This window comes from Heliangelus exortis, chromosome 6 (assembly GCF_036169615.1).
Source record: "Heliangelus exortis chromosome 6, bHelExo1.hap1, whole genome shotgun sequence".
In the NCBI taxonomy this organism is placed as follows: domain Eukaryota; kingdom Metazoa; phylum Chordata; class Aves; order Apodiformes; family Trochilidae; genus Heliangelus; species Heliangelus exortis.
In genome coordinates this window covers 21,016,379-21,037,403 of record NC_092427.1, presented here as the reverse complement: position 1 = coordinate 21,037,403, position 21,025 = coordinate 21,016,379, and the positions used below count along the sequence as shown (strand labels likewise).

The 21,025-nt window shown below is 43.3% G+C and overlaps 1 protein-coding gene across 1 annotated transcript in view; it reads right to left on the bottom strand.

Annotated features, from left to right (window-relative positions):
* Window positions 1-5,574: 5,574 nt before the first annotated feature.
* The window catches only part of TRPM8 (transient receptor potential cation channel subfamily M member 8), a 44,800-nt gene continuing 29,349 nt past the window's right edge, over window positions 5,575-21,025 (bottom strand). The window contains exons 18-25 of the mRNA XM_071747096.1: window positions 20,062-20,203; window positions 18,399-18,570; window positions 17,982-18,159; window positions 15,051-15,241; window positions 12,643-12,742; window positions 11,402-11,435; window positions 9,421-9,507; window positions 5,575-7,434 (exon numbers count right to left, since the gene is read on the bottom strand). Coding sequence (XP_071603197.1) covers window positions 9,457-9,507; window positions 11,402-11,435; window positions 12,643-12,742; window positions 15,051-15,241; window positions 17,982-18,159; window positions 18,399-18,570; window positions 20,062-20,203 — 868 coding nt within the window. The 3' untranslated portion in view covers window positions 5,575-7,434; window positions 9,421-9,456. The remainder of the gene's footprint in view (window positions 7,435-9,420; window positions 9,508-11,401; window positions 11,436-12,642; window positions 12,743-15,050; window positions 15,242-17,981; window positions 18,160-18,398; window positions 18,571-20,061; window positions 20,204-21,025) is intronic.

The following is a 21,025-nucleotide window of genomic DNA, read 5'->3' as shown; positions in this document are numbered from 1 at the left end:
AAGAAATCTGTGGGAGTCAGCTTTTCCCAATCTAAACCCATCAGCCAGAATTTAGAGATTTAAGTTGTACTGCTGCATAAGCACTAGGACCCCATTAGCACATATTCAAGCTAAGTACAAAACAGTACACAAACATCCTGAATGTCTTGCAGCTCACATTCTATATTGATTCCAGTCACAAAAGAGAAAACATTTCTAACATCCAAACAGAACCTTAGAAATAATGCCTATTTGCTCACTATTTTGTGAGCAGAAGAGGAAAGAAAGAAAATGTTGGTGAATAAATTATTCACTACAAATTATACCTTTCTTTCAGTACCTCAGCCAAAACAGGGCATGTTGTAGAAACCAAGAAACACTTCACCTCTAGCAGGTCTGCTGCAGTCCATGCAGCCACATAATTACAGCCTCATTCTGCATTTTTGCTCCTGCTGAAACCATCCTGTACTAATGAATTCAAGATTTCATAGAAGGCAAATTTATTGCAATCAAGGTTTAATTATCAGCCACGATTAATTTCTAAAGCACATAAATCTTTCTTCAAAATACCTGCATACCAGTGACCAGCCTAGGCAAGCAGAATACTTTTAACCTTCACTTTACACATACATACATACTTGAGGAACTGTTTTTAAGTGTTTGTCATTTTAGTGTCTCCCAGACCAAGCCCACATTGCAGATAAACCACAATGTTTTTCAGCTTTTTACAATGGAGAGCAAATCAATATCTTTTAAGCAAAGTAAATACCTCATAAAAAAAGAAAAAATTACATGATCTTGTTAATATTCCTTTTCACAACAAAGATTTCCTGATAGCAGAAAACTCATAAATTATCAGGTAGATTATTAGATCTATATGTTTCTTAGGTGACAGTTTTACAGCTGGAAATAAATTAACATCCTACAGGAAAAAAAAACCACACAATTGGAATGCTATAAGCAAGAGCTACCATCCTGTCAGACCAGGGGTGCAGGAAAATAACTGAACACAAAATTGCCTTGAGGTAGTATCACATCAATGCTTTAAATCAAATTAATAATGGAAAAGCAGGAGACAGCCAGAGGCAAAAACATGTAAGGCACGTCCTCTGTGAGGGAATAGAGACTGGCTTGTTTGCAACACCTCCTAGCTTGCCTCTATAGAGCATGGCAGGAAATGGAAAGGAACACTGACCCCTCTTCTCTTCCTCCCCTCCCAGATTCCTCAAGGTCCCTTTAAAACCCTTTCTCTAGACCCTCATATTAATACAATTAAATCATCCTGGCCCACTGAAACCATAAGACTATCCCATCCCAGGGCTCCCACAGGTGGGGACGGATGCAGAACACGTCCACAGGGAAGCACCTTGTTCCACAAGACACAGAAAGCCTCTGCCAGAACAGAAGAGACCTGGCAGGACAGCAACCTGAAAGAACGTGATTGTGCTTGATGTGTAGGTACCCACACAAGCTCAAAACCAGTGGCCTCCATTTCCAGGACTGCCCAGTCTTGACCACCACCGATATGCTGATGCAGGTCTGCCTCAGCTCATGTTCACAACTAACCAAATGAAACCCCAAAGTTAGGATAAGGCCACTGCTAGCAGGTTTTCCTGGGACCCAGGGTAACAGTGAAGATGAGTTGGTGCCATACAGAGAAGGACTCTACAAGGTGCATGGCCCATGCCTATGTGCCTGCTTTGGGCCAGAGCAGATTCCACTAAGGAAATGTCCATGATTAACTCTCCATCTGTCTACAACCACCTCCATCTACACAGAAGAGGCAGTACAGGCCTGGAGGAATAAGCACTAAAGTATTGTGACACTAAACTTATGCATCCCCAGCTTAGATGAGTGCATAAAAGAAGTAAAAAGCAGGGTACATCCACCCCACCTCAGGGCACTGCAGTAAAAGCCAGGCATGTTGTCATGGATTAAAAAACCTAAATAGATAAAATGTGGGTAAGTGTGTGTGTAAAACCTTTTTAATTCATAGTCCTCATTGCTGTACTGAACTGACAGGAGCCAAGCAGCCACCATGACAATATATTTAATGTTGAAAAATTCCTTGTCATTTCATCCAGCGGGATTTCTTTGTGCCAGGGTCTGTGCTCAGAACCCTTACTTTGGGGTTCTCAGCTGGGCCGAGATGCTTCTGCTCAGACCTCAGCTGCAAAGTAGCTCACAGGCTCTGCTCTCAGGTGGCAACGATGGGTCATGTTTAGAATGGGTCACTGCAGCTGCAGGGAGAATCCCACCCTGGTAATTAACAGCTGGGAAAAGCCTTCTCCCTTCCCCTGCCCCCCTCTGGAGTGCAATGGGCCAGGAGAAGAGGAAGGACCACAGCAAGATCAAAGAGAGACATTTGTACTAATTCACTAGGAACGTTTTGGGAAGGACTTTCCTTGGGAAAACAACTCCCTCTCCTCCAAACGAAACCACCCAAATTTGTGGGTTTCTTGGGAAAAACAAGCACTTAAGAAATCCTGGCAAGACTGAATTACTTACAGTCCTTTTAGAACAGGCATTTCAGCTCTTACTTCCTCAAGTGTGTTTCCACGTGTAGGTTCAGAATTAAAGCACCACTGCAAATACAAGGGGGCTGCTGTCTTCATCACAGGTCTGAACTGCTGCCTCCAGTGGTGAGAGCAAACCCAGTTTGTTTTCAGTAAGAGACCAGATCCCTGTTCCAACGGGATGCTCTTTTACACAATATCCAGGACTCTCTGCTGTGCATACACCATTTTTCACACTTTCTTTGAACAGTCTTTGGACAATGGAGCACAACCTGGCTCAGATCCAGTTTTAAAAACCACCAAATACTGATGGAGGAAGATCCAGTAGCTGCACCTTACTTTTTTTGCAGTAATGTAAAAGACAGACAAGAAAAATCTGCTACTGGTGTCATTCTGTTCGATTTCTGACTGTGGCTTATGAAGGGGCTGGGATTCCTGAATTGTGAGGACCAGAATTGGTCCCAGTACTCCAGGTCTGCCTGACAAGTGCTGAGTAGAGTGGGACAAACAGACATATCTCACAGCTAATAATGTTGCTGTGGATGCAGCCCAGGATCCAGTTTGCCTCTGCTGCTGTAGTGGGGCACTGCTGACTCACGTTCAGCTTGTTGTCCATCAGGTCCCTCCCAGCCAGGCTGCTCCCTAGCTACACAGATCCCAGCCTGGACAGAGCTCTTTGGTTATCAGTCCCAGGTATCAGACTCCACACTAGTCTTTGCTTAGCATGATGGTGTAATTGCCCCTCCATTCTTTCAGCCTGCCACAGTCTCTTGGGGGGCATTCCCTTCTGACAGGTTCACCTCAAGATCCAGTTTGGTCACATCAGCAGAGTTGGTAATGGTGCTTTCAGTCCCACCAGCACCTCACGTGGACCTCACTTGTAACAGGTTACTTCCTTTTGCAGTTTTTAGTATGTGCTGCTGGTGCAGTTCCTCCCTGGGAATCTTGTCCATTGGTTTTGTCTGCTGCCAAGGCTTTGTATCTATTGCTGCTTGGTACTTATGAGGAAGAACAATGATGTCTCAGTCCCCCAGGTCACCAGAGAACATATCAACCCCTCTTCCATGGCCAGCATCTACAGGGACACCAGGAACCCCTCCTGGACAGGTCACCAGGGCCCTGTGACACACAGCAATGTGCCCATCAAACACCCCCCACAGTGGCCCAGCACTGAAGGACCTCCATGGATCCCAGCTAAAGGAACCTTCTTTCATCCTTTCTTTTTTTCTTTCTTCCTCTTTTTTGTCCTCTTTCTTTCGTCCTTTTTTTTTTCTTTCATTCTCTTTTTCCTTTTTCTTTCATCCTCTTTCTTCTTCCTTCCTTCCTTTCTTTCTATTTCTATTTCTTTCTTTTTTTCTCTCTTTCTCTTTTTTTTCCTTTTCTTCCTTTCCATCCTTTGTTTCCTTCTTTCTTTCCTTTCTTTCTTTTTCTTTTTTTACTTTTATGACCAGAGGAAATGAATGGAAGCTGCACCAAGGGAGGTTTAGGCTGGATGTTATAAAATATTTTTTCACTGAGAGGGCTGTCAGGCATTGGAATGGCCCAGGACAGTGTTGGAGTCACCATTCCTGGAGGATTTAAAAGGCATTTGGTCCTGGCCCTTAAGGACATGGTTTAGTAGTTAGATTATGGTGTTGGCCAGAGGTTGGACTGGATGATCTTGGAGGTCTCTTCCAACCTGAACATTCTGTGATTCTGTCATTCCTCAAGCATTTCATTTTTTTGCATTTGTACACAGTGTTGGCAGCTACAGCTGTTGGGTTCAGCTCACCTTAGAAAAAAATTAAGTTACCCAGGTCTGAAAACCATTAATTGTTCCCTCCCTTTCAAGCTCCTGGGGCTCTGTACTTAACAACACGGATTTCACTCTCTCATGTTGGGTGGTGGGAGGAGGGTGTCTCGGGGGTGGGGAGAGCCCATCAGTCACCCAACCTTCCCCACAGGCTCAGGTGTCCCCAGCAGACAGAGCTCCTGTGCCAGCTCTGCAGCCATTGCCCTGCAGAGCTGGCCCCATGCCCTGTGGAGCGGGTCTGGCAGCACCTGCAGCCCAAACCCAGAGGCAGGGTCCCTCTGCAGCTCTGACAGGGATAAGGTTTGAGCTGCCAGGTGTGAGGCCTTAGGGGCCGATGGCATTTGCCGTCGAACAGAGAGGAACAGAGAAAAGGTGGCAGCTGGATCTGAAGGGAGCCCCCGCACCCCTCTTGCCAGGGCCACCCCACCCAGCTCTTCCCAGGGCCAGGAGGGAGCAGGGGACAACGGGACCAGCCGGGGCAGGGATCGCAGCCCCCTGCCCAGGGTCCTTCCTCCTCCCAGCTGCCCCCGCTGCCCCCACTCTCATGGCTGTGCTGGAGCTGCTCCCGCTCTCCCCTCAGCCCGCCCCAGGCACACGCAGCCCCTCACCCCCGCCAGCCCCAGCAGCTTCCACGCAGCAGCCCGGCCACACGCTGCTCTCACCCGGGCAGGGCCGAACCCGCGGCCTTCCCCAGGCAGGACGCCCAAGGGCAGGAGTGGGCGAGGGCAGCGGGGAGCCCCTCAGGGTGCCCCGGCCCCGCACCGGGCAGCGGGGGCTCCGCAGCGGCCACGGCTGCGGCCAAACTGCAGCGGGACAGGGAGGAGCCCCGGGGCGGTCGTGGCTGTCACTGAACCCGATGGGCACCTCTGACATGGACTCCGGGGGCTCTGAGGGTACCACAGGCACCGGCCCGGGCGCTCCTCCCCTGGAGAGGGGACGGAGGGAAGGGTTGGCACAGACTCTCCCTGACACCCGGGACAGATCCCCCACCCGGACACCCCCGGCCGGCAGTCAGCTGGTGCCAGGCTTCGGAGGGAGCCCCCAGGAGATGCAGTGTCACCCTGCTGCCACAGACCAGCTGGGACAGGGCTCTGTTGGGCCCCCAGACTCAGGGAGGGAGAGCAGCCTGGAAAAGAGCGCCCTGGGCTGCAGGAGCAAGGGCAGGGAGCAGGCGTGGGGTGCAGGCTGGCAGCAGCAGGCAGGGACAGACTTTGGATTTTTGAGTTTTCCGAACGTGATTAAAAGTTATATTCATCATTTGACAAGAGAACAAATCACTAGAACTGCTGGTGAGTACACTGCAGGCTTTATATATGGAAGGAATGGACTAAAAGCACAGTTTTCATATTCAAAGCATACAAATGACACAGGAAAAATAATTTCCAGAAAGGAAACTTAATAATTCATGAAGCAAGCTAACTGACAATGAAAGCCTAAATCCTTTATAAACTTTTTTAACAGGTAAACACAAATATTTCCACATACAAACAAGTAATACTGCTATTGGTAGTTCCGTATCCCCCAGGACTGTGTAATGCATGGCATACAAGAAAGTTAGGTAATGGGAAGCAGCAAGAAAAGAGCAGTAACCTTTCTGAAAATACCTCACCACAATATTTCCTGTAAAACTATTCCACTTTTAGCTACAGAGCCAAACCAAGGAGCAGCTCCAGTAGCCAATTCATGCCTCTGCTGGCCTCCTCAGTCAGTGAGCTGCACCCTACAGCAGAAACATTCCCCCCATAGAGCAGCACATGTCCCTGTACTGAACCAAACACTGAAACACAGAAAATGATCTTTTATTCACCCTCTTGGACCAATCTCTTTTCACAGCAGATGTGGACTGGAACATGCTCTTGTGCACAGGGCAAGCCTGCATACAGGCTTTGGTTTCTAGCACTGCAGCTGATGGCTGTATTTGCACTGGTCAAGGTAACTCACCTGGGGAGTGTTCTGCTTCAGCAGAAATTCCCACTCCATCTCACAAACTATTCCTTCAGAGACCTCATGTGGCACCCACATATTCTGCCTGACAGCCCTCGGAGTAGCTGCAAGTCATGGTAAAGTGTATGCACTATGATAGCCATTGCCAGCAAAAAGTAATTAACCTAAATCTTCAAAACCAAACACCTTGGGAAATCATTCCCAGACACTGGGCATGAAGAGAGATACAATTCTTTGCAAGATAAACAAATGCCACTTGTAGTGCTTTCCCTTCAGTTGGTAATGCATCCAGTTATACCACACAAAATGCCACAGAATTCAGCTGCTATTTTAGACAGAGAGCAGAAAGTCCAACCTCACCACAGCAAGCATCACAATATTGGAAGCTGACCAAAAATCTCTTCTCCATTTCAAACTGCAAACATCTGCAAACAGATGTTTGAAAGAGTTAAATAAATTGCAATGCTCCAAGTATACAAATTGTCACTCAAGGAACAAGGAAGGATTTCACATGAGGCCTCTGGAAACACTTCCCAGATGATTTAAGTCTTCCATGCAGGGTTGTAGCAGTGGAGCTTTGACATTCCTGCACTGTTCCAGGAAGAGTGGGAAGAAGTCCACAGTGTTTCTGTAGTCTGAGATGCAGGTGCATTGTTGGACCAAAGGCAGCATTTCCTCCAGGGGATGATGCTGAAATATACTGTACTCTGGCAGGGGAGCATTACAGATGTCAGCTGGCTGACAGACAGACAGACCATGCAACTATCAAGCTAGATCTGGCTGCTACATGAAGGAGAGGGAAGGGAGATTGATTCATTAAGACAAGCAATTAGTGGCTAAAGGAAACCCATGAACAGGCACCTTTGAGTGAAATTGAAAAGCAAAGTGATTCTGGCAGCAAGAGAATTAGGAATTAGGAGTGCTTTTTAACAGCAGCTGACAAGGACTAATTGCTGCCATTGAACATGGGGGGATATGAGGAAAAAAGGGAGCTTGAGTAACCTGGAAGTCCTGCCAGGAGATAAACAGTCATCTTGATGTTTTACCATCATCTTGCATTAAGCAGAAAAGGCTGTTTTATAGTAAAAATAAAAAACAAAGAAAATCCCACTAAGTCCTGCCAAGACATTAACACTCTGGTGCTTCAGTTACCATTTGCTTGGTAGTTACTGCCAGCTCAGAGAAATTATTCTTGATCGGTACCTGTGTGAGCAAAAGAAAACAATTTTAGAGTAGAGCTCAAAGATTGCTCACCTCAGTTTATTGCTGTCATCCTTGTGATTCCAGCTTGGAAAACTGGATGTCTTGTGCAGCATTTAGAATCAAGGAGCTCTATGCAATGGCCATCCAGTGCCCATGGTATCTCAGCAGCATAGCGAAGATACTTGTCAGGAAGTGGAAGAAAAGGAAACACCTGCTTGCAAAGCAGCTGGAATGGCCAGTCTAGCATTTCATATTGAGGATGGTCAGTGAAGATACAAGCACTCCCTTTCAGATGAGACAGCATAATGCACACATCTGCTTCCTGTGAGAAACTTAACTTCTCTGTTCTCACCATAACGTTAGTACTGTGGATTGCCAAGGCTCAGTTTCAGAGGCAGGACAGTTCACACATTAAACAGTTTAATCACAACTTAGAATGCCATCTATGGAGTTCAGTGGAAGGGACTTTATCTTTTCGGAGCATTTATTATCTATAACAAGAAGTCATTTCCACAAGCCCCATCATGAACAAGTATCTTCTTTCCCAAGCTATCTAATCATAATCCATTCACTCCTCTCTACAGACTGTTAGGACTTCTAGATTCTCTCGTCACTGTTCTGAATACTCTCCAGTTCTTCTATCATCTTCCTTGAAGGAAGGTGCTGTACCCAGCAGGGGATTCACTGCACTTGAAGCAGCAGGAAGATTACATCATACATCTCACAGACAACAAAACACCAGCTATTTAATATTCCACTTCAGAAACCTTTCTGCAGAACTGCTGTCTCATCAGATTTTCCTCCATTTTGTGCCAGTCTAGCCAGTAATTTCCAGGTAACTAAAATTTGCATTGGTTCTTACAGAATCGATATATTTTTTACAGATTTCAGTCTATTTTCAGTAAATATGCAGCTACCTCTGATCTGATCCAGCACTGTTTTGAGCATGGTTGGACTAGATGATCTCCAGAATTCCACTGTTCTACGGCCCATTTTCTTGATGACTTGGAGTTTACTGCACCCAGGAAAATGCCCAGTAACTTAATAAAATCTGTATGGATCTATAAGTGGTTGGAAGTCATTCATAACTACACTGAATTTCAGGTCAAGTGAATACGAAGTTATCCCTGAAAAATGGTGAGACAACTGACTAAGGAATGTTTGGCATAAATACAAGCTGTCTTGCAGGAAAAAAAAAAACAAACAACTCTTCAGGAAAAAAAAACTATTTAGAAAGAGATGGGCTCTAGTGTTCAGGTTGATTAGGTTGTTACATCTGCACTTCTTAACCTGCTGTCTTTAATAAAGATGGAGTTCTCTGCATCCATTGATGTTCTGCCTGCCTTTCATAGCCCACTGGAACTTCTGGCACCAACCCAGTTCTTCTGCAGAATTTGCTTAAGAGGGACACAAAGCTCATGACCAGACACTGAACTGCAGTGAGAACTTTGAGAACTCCACTGAACTCTGGAGACCTTGGGTAAACTCTTCACTTTGCAGTTTATCAGAGAGCAACCCAGTAAGGATATAGTTATCTGGCATGATGCCCTCCTTTGATGGTGTGAAAATAAACCTTATTACTACTCAGAATTTTGTGTTTTCTGTGTGTTTTTTATGTTCTTCAGGGTTAAAATGAACCAACTGCAAAGGATCCAACATAGCAGCTCCTAATTTTCCAGAAGGCCTCAAGCACAAAGATCAAATAAGCTTGGGTTGTTCACAGTGTTTTAAAGGCAAGGGAGCAAACAACACATTTTATACTATGTGAAAAATTAGAAACACCAGATGAAAAATTCCAGCTTTCAGGAAAAAATAAATTTTTAAAATGGAGAAGAGAATTTAGCTATTATTTCTTTTCAAATATTAGACAAGATCAGTACCAGCATCAATAATTAACACTTTCTCCTCTTCCAGAGACATACCAACATAATATCACAGATGCTGACAACTTATTCAAGTCAGTGAATGCATCTAAAGAGGGCTTACCCTGCTCAGGTAACTGTGCTTGAATTTCAGCTGCATTCATTTGATTTTGCTCGAAATCTCTTTCAGAAGGCCTTTCAAATCAGAGAGCTTAAGAATTTTAAAAACAAAAAAGAAACTTTGTTTATATTAAGTCAATCTAACTCATACCAACAGATGATTGCAGGTAATCAAGGGAAAGGAAAAGACAAAATAAGCAAGTAGTGGAAAGTGCCTTAAAATACCCCATAACATTCATACCCTAAAAAACACTGTACAGCATCAGCATCAACAGGCATAAAACCTCTTATCTGAACTCCTGCCTCCATGACTACCCTGTGGATAACAGCCACTACTTTAAAAAGAATAACTGACTGCTTTTTGTACTCAGTAGTCACAGTGTGGTGGCAAATGAAGCAGCATTAATTTTGCTTTTCACAGGAAAGCAGTGCTAGTAAGTAATACGAGTAGTAAGTAATGGCCTCTCCAAATATTATACCAAATGCAACAGTGCTTAAAAGAATGCTCCTAATTAGTTTTCAGCAATGCAATTAATGCAGCAAGCACTAATGTATATGCATTTAACAAGCAGGCATCATGACAGTTACAGGCTCCCATCTATAGTCCATCTCCTTGTGCTCTTCCAAGCAGAGACTGCAGATCAGTGGAGTTTTGTGGAGCATCCATTCTGACCCACAGAGAAACCTTCAAACCTTCCCTGTGCCATAATTGAAGTCCATTATTCCTCAGAACATCTGCATCAGGTTTAAAGAAAAGTTTACCTAATGATCAAGGCTCATGCCTAGGACTCTGTTACATCCTCAGACTTGTTTTTAGGACATCATTTCAATTGAGAGCCACTGAGGTATCCCTGGAGTGCTTTGTTCTCCAGGGCACTACTCACCACCAGCCTCAGGACATTTTGTCATTAAAACAGAAGGCAGGAACAGACAAACCAGCTTGCTTTAAGGTATTCCCTCACAGAGTAACAGGCATGACTTGGGTATTATTTTCCAGTAGAGAACTAAGGTTATGGTATTTCCTTTCTGTTTCAAGAGGAGTATCACTAGACACATACTTGGTTGCTTACCATTTCCATTTTCATCTTGAAAGCAAGCTATTATTTCATAATCTAAATTATAAGACAGCAATAAAAAGAATCGTTTTGAAGTACATGTGGGCCTTTTAACTCTTGGACTTGTAAAAAAATCTGTCTTTCATAACACAGCAACTCCCACATCAGAGACAAAATGTGTAATTTAATCAAGCTTCAAAAAATACCCATTGTGAAGGTCTTTTCAGTATCTAAGTCACTCAAAGTACATTTGTGCAACAATTCTGATAATTATGTGCTCTCTAGCAGATTGGTAGCTTTATAATGCTTCGGCACAGCATGTTTCTGCAAATCAGATGAGAACTGGTCATTTTAATTGTAATTAAAGGTCTTCCTACCCTTCAAACATGCATGAAGCATCCTTTGTTTACCTAGGAGGCGTTGCCTGTGCTACCCGAAGGCTTGCCACAATATAAGTGAACTTAACCAAAGCAAAAAAACCAAACAAAAAAAGATTAACTTCTACTGATGAAGGCAGAAGGGAATTAAGCTGGACAGGATGTGTTTGAGAAAGGTACACTCTAGGTGTGCAATGCCTCTTCTGCCCATCAGTGTATCATGGGTCTGTCACACAGCAGAATAATGCAGTTTTATAAAACAGAAGTCACTTTTACTTTTATTCCATCCAATAAGGAATACTGGGAAACACTTCAATGCTAAGCAAGTACCTTTCTACATCATTCTCCAGCACAATATGAAGCTACATAAAAAAAAAAAAAAAAAAAAAAAAAAAAAGGTGCAAAGGAGCACATTAAAAAAACCCAGTTAAAATGGGGTCTGGTGATAGTAACGACTGCCCATGGCTCTCAGTGATGCTTTTTCTCCTTGTGTACTACTCCCTGCTTTACCAGACAGCAGAACATCCCCCAGAGTGGTCTGAAACACAAGTACCTTTGCATCCAGCTGTCTAAATCGATGAATCATCCTGAAAACAGAGAGAGGACACTGAAGAGAAGACTTTTCAAGACTCTTATGCTTCCAGTATAAAAGAGGTTTTTTGTGTGTGTGTATTTGTTTGGCTTCTTACCCAGTGCTTTGTGCCTCTGGATAGTCTTAGCCTAATCACTAACTCATGGACAGCAATGTGCACAGCAGGGGCAGAGGGGAATGGAAGAGTCTGGTCTTTCCAATCCATTCTTATCAGCTCTTCCCTTATATTTGATTTAGGGAAATGCTCAAGATGCTGGAAGCTAGCTACATAATGACACCACCAAGCACAGCAGGTTACTGCTTTCAAGCTTTCTTTATATTTCTTTTTCCTCATAAACTGTTACTCTGAAAACAGAGACTGATCCCAAAGGCAAAATGTCATGATCTGTCAGTCAAAGAAGTGTAACCAACCTCCCAACAGCACCATTCTGAAGAGCATCTTCCCCTCTCCAGAGGTCTTTCTTGTAGTGACATGAGGCAACCAGGTGCCACTAATTGCCAGGTAGTAGGCCTGACCTCGTGTGAAGCCCCCCTGTGCCTAATTAGGGCAGGCACCTACTGCGCATGAGCAGGATTAGGGGGCCAATAAAAGGCTCACACCTGGCAATTATTGCCACCTGGTTGCCTCATGTCACTACACTTTCTTACTGCTATTACATATAGACCTCCATACAGGCTTCACATTCCAGGTCTACCACTAAATATTACATGCTACCTGTACAATGATACAGAAGTAGATGGCTATAGCTCTGCTTTCCACCATGAGACCTGAAAACATTGGAAAGCAATGTTTTCTCCTCCAGTGGTAAAGCAGAATCATCATAGAAAGAATCATGCAATGGTTTGGGTTGGAAGGGATCTTGAAGATCATTTAGTACCAACCTCCACACCAAACAGAAAGAGTCAAGTACAGACAGGTGAGATAATTTGAGAGATACTGTGTCAGACAATCGGAACAGAGGTGTTTAATACATCTACTTAGCTACTGTGTGCATAATATGCCATTATAAACGTTGCAATATTGTCTGCAGCAGCTGACAAAAAAAGAAGCCATCATTTTATGCAAAAAATAAAAAAGTACATTTATTCTGAGTCTGTTTATCTACTCATTAGTCGGTAAACATTTAGAGCTGCTGAAAACTTAATTTCACTAAAAATACTCAAAAGAAAGTAAAGGGAGTGAAGACAAAGGACAGACTTACTCTTCTGATGAATCATTTGCTTTGGTATTGATTTTGACGAGGTAATTTTCCTTCATGACAGCTTCCCAGGCCAGAATTTCATCGTCCTCATTTTTTGAGCCTTGAAAATGTATTTAAAGAAAAACAACAACACTAGATCCAGTTAATTTGCCTTTCTAATGCTAAGATGCAAAAAGGCTGGGTTAGTGCTTGCATTCAGAGGCTTCTGATTTCTTTCTCTCCACCAGAGCACTCGCAGCCCTACTTCCCACCTGTGACATAGCTCTGATTAACAGATACTAATGCCTTTTACTGTATGGTCTTGTCAACCAGAGATGGTTGAAAAAATGAAAGTATCAACAAGAAAGCCCCAACAAACTCTGGAATTTTCTGAGTACTGGGTAAGGCAAGTGCTTTGGGAAATATCAGCCCACTTCAACAGGCACAAGACATTGCAGAAAGTTCCTGTCTGGGTTTAAGCTTCCATGTTAACCCATATTGGACCACTAGGAGTAACACTTTAAGAAACAGATTGTATATCTGATGACTGAACATTTCAAAATGTTGAAGCATTTTCTTCTCTTAAATGCATCTCCTGTTTATGCTGTAAATTAAGAAGTGACACAGAGCAAACAACCTTGAGGCAAAGTCCTTCAGGAAAATACTTGTGCATTTTATCCTGTTCCCACAGGAAAGCACAAACCACAAAGGTTTTAATTAAAAATAAAAAAAAATTTAAAAATCAGCCAACACAAAAGAAGCCCACAGTTGGCAAATGGCTGAAGTCCCATTTTCCCCACCCAGTGCTCCTCTGACTTCACAAAGCTTCAATTGTTCTCCCAGGTGCCAACAAGCATTTCAGCACTCAAAACTCATCCATTTCTGTAAGAGTTAAGTGAGAAAGCAAGAGCTTTGTGATGATTAGTATTCTTTTTTTATGCACTTCTCAGTTCCTGTCACCAGCTCAACCCAAATGATATTGTCTCTAAATTTTCTGTTTTCATTTTTCATTTGTCTTTTTCATTTGCTTTTAGAAAGACAACATCAACTGTGCATCACTTGGGCAGAAATATCTGCTTTTAAACAACCTCCCCAGCAAGAAAACCAGAGATTTGGAGAACCAAAATGATTCAGTCAGTGCAAAGGAATTTTATAGCCCAAAGCAGGAGTCTTTCTTCTAGACTAATAACAAATCCAGCCTGTGCTGCAGGGCAAAAACCAGGTTGCTGATGGATGGGAATAAGTCTGTCAATTAACTCTACTTATCCTCTCTCATCTGCTTCTGAATGGCACTTATAAAAAAGAAAAAATACTCCATTTGTTGGGGGAAAAAAAAAAGCTTGTTAAAACAATTTCTATCTGTTCCCTGACAGAGTAAATAAGGGGGAAATAGCTAGAGGACTGACTCAGCCTCACTCCTGCATATTTCTGAGGAAAGTTGCCCATTTGGCCATGTCTGGAGGGCCAGAAGACTCTGAATTCTCCTTCAATCAGTCTCCACTAGGGAGAGGAGCCTCTGAAGAAGTTTCAGCTCTAAAAAGCTGACCCAGCAGTTACCAGCTGTCTTAGCTGGCAGATGTTAATGGAAGGACAAAAAGAAATGAGGTTCCTGAGTGGTAAGAAGTGATTAGGACTATGTCTTGCACAAGTTACCTAAACATTCGGAGCATATGAGATCAGTGATCTCTGCCCCTTGAGAACAGTGTAGGAGGGATACACTGTGTGGCAGTAAAGACAAATGGGATGGTTTCCATTTTTTGTGCAGACCATGAAGATGACACTCAGCTTTAACACCAAAAAAAGAAAACAAAAAAAAAACCAAAACCAAAAAAACCTACAACAACAACAGCAAAAAAACCCCCACAAAACAAATCTAGGCAGCTTAAAAATGATAGGATTAATTGGACAACTTCATTCATTTACATATATATATGACATAATTCTGCTTCAAAATGTCTTGGACAAGAATGTACTATATCCCTGCCCTCCAAATAGCTTTGGTTTTGGTCTGGTTAGAGTTCTGTTGTGCTCTACCATGAGAACTGCTCCAAAGCTATTTGGAGGGCAGGGATCTCAGAAATGCCCAGCAATTGGAATTTCAGCATAAGGAGCTTGGAGTGGAACTCCCCATATTCCAGAGAAAATCCACCTGTGCACTTTGAGTACCGAAGGAAGATTATAGCTGAGTAGCAGACAAGGGGTTTGACTTGAATCTCAAAGAGATTTTGAGGAACACAGTGGTTTTGCACTTGATGGAGAGCATGAATGAGCTGCTCCTCACTTCCAGTACAACCACCTCCTCCAGGGTCTATATTGCCCTTGAAAGTGCCCCCAGACACTTCACAGTTTAAGCACACCACTCCATGGAAGAGCTGCAATGCACCTCCCACCCAGCTGACTTCTAGGCAAGAAGGAATGAGCCTACTCACAACAAATAGATGGCTCTTTACTTTCTTTCCTGCAGCAGCATTTGAAACATTTCCTCATTACCATGTATATGTAGGCAAAGATGACAAATGGGAAGGGGATGGTCAAGCGGCTGCAGTATTCTTGGACCAAGAAGTAACGCTGGAACTTCCACACCTGATCATTGTTCTCTTGTACTGATCCAACAGTGTAACTGGAAGGGAAGAAAGAGAAAATACACACAGCCTTAGTTACTCACCAAATACCTCCATCAGAGCCAAGTAACAAAGTGCTTCTCTTTGTTATGTCCAGGCTTGTTTACATCAAGTCATCCCTACTCATCCTAACCTACTCATTAGGAGGTGATTGAGTTTGTCATCTTCTTAGGAATTTGGAAATGGGAGGAAATAAGGCCATAGAAAAAAAAAAAAAAACAACAACCTGAAGTAACAAATAAGTTGAAACTAATAAAATCAGGGAGAAAACACTCCACATACTTTCACTACCTTAGATCTATAGACATTTTTCTTCCAGTCTAGCCATATGAGAACTTCTTTGCAAGATACTGTGTCTCATTAATTCATTAGATAGTTTATTTCTAAGAAAAAATAAACAATCAAACAAACAAAAACCCCCAAAAAGCAAAAAATCAACTAACCAAACCAACAACCCCCCCCAAAAAAACCCACCCACCCTCCTAAAAATAGAACATATACAAAAAATTTAAAGCTCCTGAGATTTTTAGTGGAGGCATTAAGAATGCTCCAGACACGGATCAAACCTAAGCACTGTACAAATCCTGCAAAGCAACAACCACAAGAGCAAACAACTCACAGACTGCCTGACCTTTCTTTGCTGGCATTAAATGGCAGATGGATGTTTCCAAATGTCTATGTGTCTATGTTGAGGTCCTAAGGGACCCTTGCAAGAGATAAACTAAAACTTTCACCTGGTTGAAATTATCTTTTGTTTGAGAAGATAAATACAATTCCAAATGTATCTAAAATGTAATATTCATCTTTTTCAGCTAATGCATACTAGATGCATAGAAGAAGTTATATTCTCACTTCTTAACATGACTATATAATTGTAATCACAACCTGAAGAGCCACTCATGGGACTGGTGTCTGATAGACATCAGCATTATTAAAGATTGACAAATAATATGTACGCAATGGTCTGAGGAGTAGCCATCAAAGACTCACACATTTCTAACTACAGCAAGAGAAAAACATCTGTGACTACAGTTTGGCCACCAAGCTCAGCAGACTGCAGCACTCCTGCTTGATCAAATCATTCACTCTGTTGTTAAAATGAACCCCACACAGCTCTGTGAGTGCCATTAGAGTATTGACGCTGGGTTCACAAAACAAGCTTAACTGGCTAAAGCAAGGTTTTTACTGGCCTGAAATAAACCAGAGAATTTATCAATAGGTGTTGTTAAAATAAGTGTTCTAACAAATATCAAAAGCTTCTAGGGTAGAGCTTCTAGGGTAGAGCTGTTCTTTATTAATCTGACTTGCTTTCATCTATTCTAGGGAGTACAAGTACTGCCTGCTGTCCTCAGGTCCCGTGCAGGTTAGGAAAACACAAGTACAATAAATAGATATGCTAGTCCTAGCTGCCTTGCCAAAAATCTTTTTCCTCCCTGTCGCTGGCACAGCTCAACACAGAAAGGTTCAGAGCAGAAGGGAGAGCAGATGCAAAAGCTGAGTTGTTCACAACTCATCACACTAATACACTCCTCTCAGGCCAGGAAGAATTTGCACTCTCCTTCAGAAGGGAACTCCTCTTGAGACAAATCAGGAATCCTTAGCAGTTCCAGTAAATGATCTTGTTGCCAAAGCAAATTCCTGCCAAGCTGGCATGGCCAAGATACCATCAAAACACAGAAACAAACATAGTGGACATTCAAGAAGGATGCCCAGGCTGCAAGGGAGTGTAAAGCAAAACAGCATCAGGGATGGGAAGGAGAACAGAGCCACAGCTCCAACCCAACTGTAATCACAAGTCAGAGTTTAGAAGGGAAGCCAATACACTCCCCAAGTCTGATACAAAGGACTTAGTGTTTTTAACTCAACTCGCTGTGTCAATAGCAAAGATTTCCAGAAGCAGCTGAGGAAACTTTTCCCTGCTCTTGCTGGTCCCAATACAGTCAATAGATATTTTATAATGTGCACAACAGACTCCATTTTCATTTGGCAATTCAGTGCTGGCTACATGACAAGGGTAGCAGTTACCAGCATTTCATGCATCTGACCCTATTACACGCTGTAACACCTCAAAAGATGGCAGAATAGCCCTCCTGACTGATAGACCAGCAGACAGATAAATTACCATATAAAAACAGAGGTGATGGCATTTCCAAGTCCTTTTGTATGTCCCGAGATGCAGCCCATTGACTGTAGTATATGTCAGAGCAATAAATAGCAGGTCCACTGGAGCAGTAAGAGACCTATTATCACTACACAGTTCTGGTTAATAAAATCACAGTGTCATAAATTGGCTGTTATAACAATAACTCATTTATCCAGTCTAGCAAGGTCAGCTGTGCAGCAACTCATACTCGGTAAAGCACTGACTGACCTGCTGTGTGAACCACAGGGCTTTGTACTAAGCCCACTGTACAAAGGATGCTTAGGGAAATAATGACAGGACAGGGACAATTCATCCCCAGGATGTTGTACCCCTTTTTATCAGATTGCTGTGAGAAATGTGGGATAACCTTGCCTTTGTTAACCTTTCCACACCACACACTTAACTTGAGGGGGCTGTTTCAAGATGGGAGCTCTGTCCAGACTACAGGTTGCTGTCCACTCCCAGCAATTCCTCTGCGGAAGACACAGGCAGAGTCCCACAACTGTCTTCCTGCTCTTTTCCAGGACTTCATTCCCTTTCTCAGAGGGATACTGATACAGAGATCACAAGCAAGTGATCATTCCTTTATTACATACCCAAACATGGCCACAAGTAGGTTTACAAGGAGGATGTTAGTTGAGAGCATGTAAATGCAGACAAGGGGAATGGTGATCCACTCCGGGAAGCGGGGTTGGTTGTTGGAATCCAGCTCCACACACAAAGGCTTGGACTCATTCCCAGAAAAGGTGCAGCGGTCAAAGTTGTAGGTGGTACCTCAGAGGGTGAGAATGGAGAGCAAACAGTGAGCCCCCTCCCATCTTTCTATTGGGCCCAGCCCCAGTTCCTGCCACTGAGCACCATACGTGTGGTTTGCTCCTTCCCCACCTCCCCACCAGACACAAAACCTCGCCTTGTTACTGCTTGGAGGAAAGGGGTCAGTACAGGACTGGACAAGCACTGAAAGGCCAGAGACTTCCACCCGCCCAGGAGAGCTTCCCACAGAAGACAGCTACCATCAACATCATCAGGGTAATGGCCAAACATAGCCAGGTATGGCTCATAGATGACTGATCGAAATATCCACTCCCAGCGGTGCTCATTCTTCCTCAGGATGCCTTGTCTGGCCACACCAAAGGCCACCATCCACACCGCGAACAGGAAAAGGAAGAAGAAGACATCTATCATCTGAAAAAAGGACAATAAGTGAATTTTTTCTCTCTCTCTGATTTGATATTGTTTGATAACAAACATCAGAAAAACCTGCACAGCACCATTTTACTGCAAGTTTACAGTCCACTGCTCCGTAAATTTACAGTCACCAACACACACACACAAATAGTTTACCATTCCCACTCAGGGAGCTTCAAAAATGTTTACACAACCATAAAACTAAGGCACATTTCAGAATACAGAATATCCCCCTGGCATCAGACAGACTCCACCCACAAAAGCCAAGTCAAAATATGAAGATTATTTATGCACCAACTGTACTTGCAGACCCTGCAGCTGAGTGTTGCATGGAAGCAGCCACCACTTCTGAAAATGCCACTCTGGGTGGCTTTAAACCAGTGTTTACAGTCCAGACACTGGGTAACAGATTCATAATTTCTGGCTCTTACAATATACAGATAACTGAGGACTGCTAATACCCAAGCTCAGCTTTCCCATTTGTTGCAGATCCACATCCACAAAGATTTGCCTTTTCAAGCAGGTGCCCCAAGACCACTAGACTTACTCAAAACCTTGTTCTTTTTATAAAGCCCAAACAAGAGTAAGATGTACAGGAAACAATCCTGTGTGGTTGTTTCCATATCCCAGGGCTCTCTGGGACCAGGTGATGTCTAGACCAGGTAATGTTTAGAGAGCTGGTTTTTAAATTCCATATATGCCAGCCCTTTGCTATGGCAGGAGACACTGTAGAAATGCAGAAAGATAGGGAAAACCTCTGCTAATGCCATCTAACAACACCCCACCTACCCTTTGAATGTCATTCCCCAGACACTCCCCATGTTGAACACACTTCTTTGGCACGTGTCTGTGTTCTTGCAGATGAATCCCTGTAGGGAAGAGCAGCTCCAGGGGCCACACAAAAATTCGAGCAGATATATTCCATCTCTCCAACACTCCTCATTCATGACAGCTACAGCAGGCCATATCACTATTAAATGGAATTTCACTCTTTTCCTATTACTTTGCACTGCTATGAAACATCCTATGAAACACCCACCAGCTACAAAGGACAGAATCAGCCAGGCCACTCCAGGAGAGGCTCCTTACCATCCAGTTACCCAGTTCCTTGTGTGATGGATGCAGCTGAAGAGATAAACCTTCCTCCTCTGCCTTTTATCATCATCATCTTTTTGGGGGAAGACCCATGTGAACAATGAGTGAGGGAATATACCACTGAAACAGTGGAGACATGCAGGACAAAAGCTATCAGAAACAAAATTTTCTTTTCTGTTCTTCAACCTGATCTTTAGGTTGAATCTAATTTCAAACTCTTCCTATATATAGGAAGAGGAAAAGGCCCTGCTCTCAGCTGGGTCCTATTAAAATGTTAATTAATCCTGTTAACCAGATTTAAGAGAAGATAACTTGCTGCCATCATCAGAACTTGGGAAAAAACAAGGCATCACATCATTTATTTAGACTCTTGAAAAGCTGCCAGCATCTTACCATCCTCTGCAGCATAATAATTTTGGGTCCTAGATTCCTGCTAACTGTGAAAATATGGATCAGCCTCAGAGTAAAAACTATGTAGTCCAAACAGAAAATGACTCTCCCAGAATACCAAAAGCTTTCATCAGATGAGTGAAGCCTGATGGAGAAAGTAAAAGAAAATTAAGAGAAGTGTTGTGCAAAGCATGTGGGAGTCAGATAAAAATACACTGAAACACTGAAATGGGGAATGGAAAGTAACTGGGAAACAGCACAGCTACACGGGGTCCCATGCCCCCTCTCACCTGGTGAGAGGTGGTAGAAGTGGTTAGTGCACACTTTGTGTACACCCTTCCAATTTTAGGTACACTGTAGCCGTACTTCCATCTCCCCTCTGAAGCTATCAACAGCGAAGGAATCTTGTGCCTTTTGCTACTCCCACAGCCCTCTAAAAACATCCCAGTGTAAGGACTGCTCTGCGGCCACAAGAATTAAGTTATGTTTGACTGAACAATTACACTGTAAAATGTGTTTCAGTCAGTTCTGTCATGGTTGTTAACCCCCCCCATTCATCTAAAACAGCTTATAGGAGCTAATGACATTCTGTTGGACTCTTGTAGGTACAATTACAGGCCCCTGAAATGCAACACATTACAGACCAAAGACTACAGATTACCACACCAAATAGCCAATAATATGAGCCAGGGGAAATCCCAATGGACTTCTGACTCCTGAGATATCAGACACCTCACCCTGCAGCTTCATTTGATATGCACTACACAGCCAGTCTTGAAGGCACCGTCACGAACCCTAAGCCTGTTTCAGTCATCATCTCCTAAACATGCTCAGCCAAACCTAAGATTTAAGAAGGGCTTTCCTGTTGGCCCAGGAAGAGCAGGAGGTTAGGAAATCGAGCTTTCATTTCAGGGATAGACTCAATTTCCGTTAAACAAAAAAGAGAAAATATTGCACACAGATGTTC